At 40.4% G+C, this 7,169-nt stretch overlaps 1 protein-coding gene across 1 annotated transcript; it reads right to left on the bottom strand.

The window, feature by feature from the left end:
• Positions 1-1,163: 1,163 nt before the first annotated feature.
• FTMT (ferritin mitochondrial) lies at positions 1,164-1,892 on the bottom strand. The gene has a single exon (XM_047093466.1). It carries the CDS (start codon positions 1,890-1,892, stop codon positions 1,164-1,166), a length of 729 nt encoding a protein of 242 aa, XP_046949422.1.
• Positions 1,893-7,169: the final 5,277 nt, after the last annotated feature.

Genomic DNA, 7,169 nt, shown 5'->3' with positions numbered 1-7,169 from the left:
TTGTGACTTCCTCCACGCACCCCCCTCCATTTTAAAGGCCACAGAAATGTGTTTTCTGCAGTGTAGTCACTCTTTTTGTCAAAAGGAGTTAGTTACATTAAAGGGAGGCTATAAAGCCCAATAGTGAAGTGTATACTTTGTAATCAGACAGACCTAGATCATCATTTAACACACACACACACACACACACACACACACACACACACACAGGTACGCCTGGGTGGCTAAGTTGGTTAAGCATCCCACTTTGGCTCAGGTCATGATTTGTGGTTCATGGGTTCGAATCTGGTGTGGGGCTCTGTGCTGACAGCTCAGAGCCTAGAGTCAGCTTCGGATTCTGGGTCTCCCTCTCCCTCTGCCCCTCTGCTGCTCTCACTCTATCTCGCTCTCTCTCTCAAAAATAAATAAACATTAAAAAAAATTAAAACACCTACAAATTAGCAGAGATTGGATAGGTTTGGGAAAACACTGAGCTAAACAAAAATAATCCAGGATGTTTTTAATTCTCAGATTTCCCAGAGCCCTTAAAATGTTCATATGTGTCATAACTTCCTAAGGCTAGTATCGACACTTTGTGTAGCTTTCCTTGAATTTGATCACAAAATCCTTTAGAAACAGATCATCTCCAGACATTATTTTTTTCTTGGAAAATACCGGGAAAGGGTAAACGTTGTCACAGAATTTTTCATGTATGGTTTTCACAGTACTTTATAGTACTATATATATTCTTCAACTTGTTATAGTTGTTTGTATATTTATCTTACACATCTTCCCAATTTTAGCCTTTAGCATAAAGTCTTGAAAATAACAGGCACTTGTTCAGTAGAAAATCACAGAATCTTAGTGAAGGCTCATGGTCTGGAATAATATTTGGTAACTGGAGAAAGTTTGTATCTACTTTTCAGTAGCTGTTTCCCAGTCTTTTTTTATACCATAGTATCCTGGGCTACTTTACAGGCTAGAAAAATTATCTTGATGTTGGACAGGAAGAAAAAAAAAACCCTTGTTAACTGGAGGCTAAATACATTTTCTCCACAAGTCACTTGATTGGGACAGTTTAACAGGATATAAAGGTGGAGGTGCATTTTAAAGGGTAAGAAAGCAGGAGTCAGCTGACTCTGGGTCTTGGCACACCATGGGCAGCAAGGAAGGCAGCCTGTGGCTTAGTTGTGATTGTTTTCATTTCCAAGGGTGTGCTTGTCAAAGAGGTACTCTGCCAGGCCAGAAGCCGGGGCCCCCATCTTAACCAAGTTTTGCACGTGGTCACCTAGTTCTTTGATCGATTTCACCTGTTCATTCAAATAGTGAGTTTCCAGGAAGTCGCACAAATGGGGGTCACCTTTGTCTGAGGCCAGAGTGTGCAATTCGAGCAATGACTGGTTCACATTCTTTTCCAAGAGCAGCGCACACTCCATGGCATTCAGCCCGCTCTTCCAGTCGTCCAGGTCAGGTTTCTTGATGTCCTGCAGGCAGATCCGGCCTCCCCGCTGGTTCTGCAGCCTCATCAGCTTCTCGGCGTGCTGGGTCTCCTCCCGAGACTGACGAAGGAAATATCTGGCGAAGTTGTTCAGGGCCACGTCATCTCGGGAGAAGTAATAGGCCATAGACAAGTACACATAGGACGCATAGAGCTCCAGGTTGATCTGGCGATTGATGGCGGCCTCGGACTCAGGGTGGAAGTTCTGCCGCACTCGGGAGGGGGCGGAGGTGGGCCCGGCAGGGTCCCGGGAGGAGGTGGCTGCGGCCAGCGGGCGGCGGGGGGCGGCGGGCTGGGGACCCGAGGGGCGCCAGGAGACCCAGAGCGGTCGGAGCGCGAAGCCTCGGCGCGCGCTGCGCAGGGACACCAGCGAACTGCTGATCTGCTTAGAGAGGAACAAGAAACAGGGCGGCATGGTTCCCCTTCTTTAGAAGTCGGGAAACTGAGGCCCAGGCGGCTTACCGCGCGGTCGGGCACCAGTGGCTTCAGAGGCTTCACGGGCTTCTGCATCAGAACGCAGCCCTAGGCGATGGCGACTGCGTCACACACACACGCCTTCGCTTCGAGAGGCGCCGAGTTCCAGGCGGAGGGCGGCGGGGGCGCGCGCGCCTGTCGCGGTTGGGCGCAGACGGATAATCCTGACGACTCCATTTAACGAAACATTGCCCCATTTCTGCCCTTGGGCGTTTGTAACTTATTTCATCTAAGTTAAAAGTGCTGTTAAAAAAAAAAAAAAAAGAAAGAAAGAAAGAAAAGCAGGCACTAGGACTAGCAAAAGAAAGCACGAGCCCAGTGTACTTGCCCTCCCTTTGTGACCTCTTTCTGTGGAAAGACCAAGGCCTGGGGGAGGCAGGGCAGCGACATAGAGGAAAACAAAAGTCACAAGACGTTTATCTGGGCTCGGGGGTCCACAGCCAAATTGGGTCTTTATAAATTGACTTTCTGGTTATTTTAACAAATGTAGGTATGGAAATAATTGCCAGAGTAGTATATAGGCACATTTCCAAGGGTCTGTAAGAAGACAGTGCCTTCTTTTAAAAAGACATTTTATTTTGGGGGCGTCTGGGTAGCTCAGTGGGTTAAGCGTGGGACTTAGGCTCAGGTCAGGAGCTCACGGTTTGTGGGTTCCAGCCCCAGATCAGGCTCTGTGCTGACAGCTAGGAGCCTGGAGCCTGCTTCAGATTCTGTGTCTCCCTCTGTCTCTGCCCCTCCCCTGCTCAGCTCTGTCTCTCAAAAATAAACATTAAAAGTAATAAATAAAAAACAATAAAAACTTAAAAAAGAATAAAAAGACATTTTATTTTTAAATGTAAAGTTTATCTTTACTGCAAAGAAAAATAGGATACTGTAGAAAAGTAGGAGGAATAAATAAACTAGCTCTAAACTTGGTGTTATTTTCCTGTCTTTTGTTAACGCAGATACATACACTTGTGGTGAGCATAGCAAAGCTGTAGAGAAGTTGAATCACTATATTGTACATCTGAAACTGATGTAACATTGTGTCTCAACTAAAATAAAAAATACTAAATTAAAAATAAAAAGGACAATTAAAAATTCAATTTATTTATTTTTTTAAATATAATTTATTGTCAAGTTAGCTAACATACAGTGCATACAGTGTGCTTTTGGCTTCAGGAGTAGATTCCCATGATTCATCACTTATATATAACAGCCAGTGTCCATCCCAACAAGTGCCCTCCTCAATGCCCACCACCCATTTTCGCCTCTCCTCACCCCCCCAATCAACCCTCAGTTTGTTCTCTGTATTTAAGAATCTCTAATGTTTTGCCTCCCTCTCTGTTTGTAACTATTAAAAAAAAATTACATTTAAACTGGTATTTGGTTTTAAAAGAATATCTGTAATTGTTGTAGTGTATTGAGAAAATGAGTATTAACTCACAGAAGAAAATTCCGAAAATTCCTAATCTTTCTCTCCCAGAAAAAAACCATCGTTAAAATGTTGATAGTAATTCTCACAGATTAAAAGAAGAACATTAGGAGTGCCTGGGTGGCTCAGTCCATTAAGCAATGGACTTTGGCTCAGATCATGATCTCATGATTTGTGAGTTCCAGCCCTGCATCAGGCTCTGTGCTGACAGCTCAGAGCCTGGAGCCTGCTTCAGATTCTGTGTCTGCCTCTCTCTCTGTTCCTCCCCTACTCATTCTCTCTCTCACTCTCTCTAAACACTAAATAAACATTAAAAAAAAGAGGAACATTAAAAAAATCATAGAAACAAAACAGCCAACATGTACATTTTTAACAGTTTTAAAGAGATAGGATTGACCTAAAATAAACTGCAGATACTTCAAGTGCACAAGTTGATAGGGTTTGACATAGGTATGTCTGTGAAACCATCATCAGAGTCAAGGTAATGAACATACTCATCAACTCCCAAAGTTCTCTCAGGTTTGTTTATATGTATTTTTTTTATTTTTTATTTTTGTTTTTATTTGTTTATTTAAGTAAACTCCACCCCCAACGTGGGGCTTGAATGACCACTAGATCAAGAGTCGCATATTCTGCCACTGAGCCTGACAGGTACCCCAACTCGTTATGTAATCACTCCCTCCTGCCTCTCTGCCCCACCTCATCCCAGCCATCCACTGGTCTGCTTTTCCTCACTACGTAGGTTAGTTTGCACTTTACAGAATTTCATATAAATAGAACCTGTGTATATACCTTTCTGCCTGGTTTCTATCACTCAGCACAGTGGTTTTGAGATCCATCCATGTTGTCATGTGTATTAATAGTTTTTACGGTTGAATCGTATTCCACTATGTAGAGATACCACAATCTGTTTCTTCTGTCACCATCTCATGAATATTCTGCTTGTTTACAGCTTTTGGCTGTTCAAGTAAAGCTATTGTGAACATTCCCGTACAAGTCTTTGTGTAGTTTTATGAGCTTATTTCTCTTGGGTGAATATTTTGCTTGTAATGGGTAGATCATATGGTAAGTGTAGGTTTAACTTTTTAAGGAACTTTCAATTGTTTTTCCAAGTGGTTTTGCCCTTTTATATGGCCATCAGCACTATGTGAGAGTTCAAGTTCCTTCATATCCTTGCAACCCTTGGTATTGTCATTTATTTCACTTTAAACTTAAAATTTAGCCATTCTAGTAGATGTATACTGGTATGACATTGTATCTTTAATCTGAATTCCCATTTTAATTGATGATGCTGAATATATTTGGTCATACTTCTTTGCTAACCATATATATATCTTTGGTGAAGTGTATATTCAAAGCTTTTGCCCATTTTACATGTTCAGCCATTTCTTAGGATTGTTTGATGTCTTATGGTTAATATCTGGATCTTTGATATTAGTGCTGCTTATATTCAGGTCTTCTTTCTGTTATCTGTATGTTACCATCTCTGTATTACTTTCCTGTATTTCCTTGGGCAAATCACTTTACCTTTCTAGGTCAATTTCCTCAGTTATAAATCCAAGATCCTACTTATTTCCTTTGGGTTACTGAAAGGAATCAATAAAATAATTATGCAGGGTACTTATCACAGTGCTTATCACAGAATAAGCACTCAAAATATTCTTTAACAGTTCTTATTGCATGGTGTCTATTCAATTATTCAAAATCATTCATTTTCAATTATTCAGTGAGCAGTAATTATTATTATTACATATGGAAAAACTTACACAGTTTGTAAAGTATGCTTACCCGCATTATATTGTTATCATGTAGGAATAGTGAGGTAGAAATTCTTTTATAATCTGGACACATCAAATGTGTAGTTTGGTAGGAAGCTCCTTGGTTTCAGATGAACTTCTTAAAGTGTACGATAAATAAAGGTGGACACCTAAGATCTAGCTGCACTTAAACTCTGCTGGCAGAATCTAACTGATATTCACCAAGAAATTTCCCACTAACTTTTGCTTTCCTATATCCATCTTTGCTTGTATTTTCTTCAAAGTTTTGTTTCTCCTAAAATGTAGTTCCCTAAAGAGAGGTTCTGAAAATGATCCTTTAGAGTGGTGTTAAATGCTAACTGCTGCTACCAGTGTTTTAGTAGAAATGATGCTCTTCATATAAATGCTTATCCCCAAAGTAATAAAAAGCATAGATATAAAATAAATGCAGTACATGAAATGTAATGCAAAACAAGGCCATAAAACACAATACACACTTAAACGTCCTGTGTTAACTTGTCAAAATGTTTCTTGTTCCCTTACAAAGTTTGTCATGTATTTTGCTAGACTTTGAAAATGCAAGGATTCTTATCTGAGGGACATTTTGATTTCTAGTATTCATAGTAAAATTAATGGTCTTCTACCAAAAGTACACACCTAGATCATGGCCCACCATTCCTCACGAGTCATTTCTTCCTCCATTTTAATGACTTCTTCTCCTCCTTGAACACCTGTCTAAGCTTTCGAGATTCTCTGGTGTTGCCTCTACTTCCCCACCTTGCTGTCTTCTCCTCTTTTACTTCCTCATGAAATCCATCTCATCTTTTTAGGTCCCATCAAATATGTTACTTTCTCTGTAGGGTCTCAGATAACTTCGTTTGGAATTAATCACTACTTTGTTGTTGTTGTTGAAGACCGTTTATGCTGAGAGTATATCATATCATATGGTTGTATATGGGCATGCACATGTGCATGCTTGTATGTATGTTGATATGTGTGTGTGTGTGTGTGTGTGTGTGTGTGTGTCCTTAAGGGCACAGCTTCTCATCCTCCTCATTTTTTTTTATTGTAGTTGACACATAATGTTATGTTAGTTTCAGGTGCACAGCATTCCATAAGTCTATAAATTGTGCTATGATCACAAGTGTAGCTACCCTCTGTTACCATACAACGCCATTACAATATTACAATACAATTACTGTATTCCCTGTGATGTACTTTTCATTCCCATGACTTACTCAATCCATAATTGGTAGCCTATGCCTCCCACTCTCCTTCACCCATTTTGCACCCCCCTCCTGCCCTCTGGCTACCCATCCTACTCAGTTTTAAATTTTTAGTCTTGGCACAATTCTTCTATCCCCCAGAAGAATGGGGATAGGGATTTTTATTTCCTATGGCATATCAGCTTGCCTAGCATGTGTTTGTCAAGTATATTGAGAGATGGCTTCACTTTAAGTTATTAGAAAAGCTCTGTACTTTGCTGATTTCAGCCTTTAAAGGAATAACAATATCTTCTATTTTCTTCTTTATACATGTATTGGGTAAAGTATTTGTATTATATGTGAAAATGCTTTGCCACTTGGAGATTTAGGAACTATATGAAAGTGGATTGTAATTCACTGAATCGTGTTTTGGTATTTTCTTCAAAGCATTTGATTTTAAATACTAAATATTTTTGTAGAATTTACCTACCTTGGGGAGCGCCTGGTGGTTCAGTCTGTTAAGCGTCCGACTTTGGCTCAGATCATGATCTCGCAGTTTGTGAGTTCGAGCTCCGCGTCGGGCTCTGTGCTGACAGCTCAGAGCCTGGAGCCCGCTTCGGGTTCTGTGTCTCCTTCTCTCTGCCCCTCCCCCAGTTGTGTTCTGTCTCTCTATGTCTATCAAAATTAAATAAAGGTAAAAAAAAATAGAATTTACCTATCTTGGAAAATATTTAAACATCACTCTATCGTTTTACGTTAATAGATGGAAGCAGAGTCATAAATAATGAGGAAAAGGAAAAATGAAAAGTAAGTCTACTCCTTTATACTTGTACATACTTGTA

This window comes from Lynx rufus, unplaced genomic scaffold (assembly GCF_022079265.1).
Source record: "Lynx rufus isolate CCGP_SWC_20201006 ecotype Redwood Valley unplaced genomic scaffold, mLynRuf1.p SCAF_1, whole genome shotgun sequence".
In the NCBI taxonomy this organism is placed as follows: domain Eukaryota; kingdom Metazoa; phylum Chordata; class Mammalia; order Carnivora; family Felidae; genus Lynx; species Lynx rufus.
This window is presented reverse-complemented; position numbering and strand designations above follow the sequence as displayed.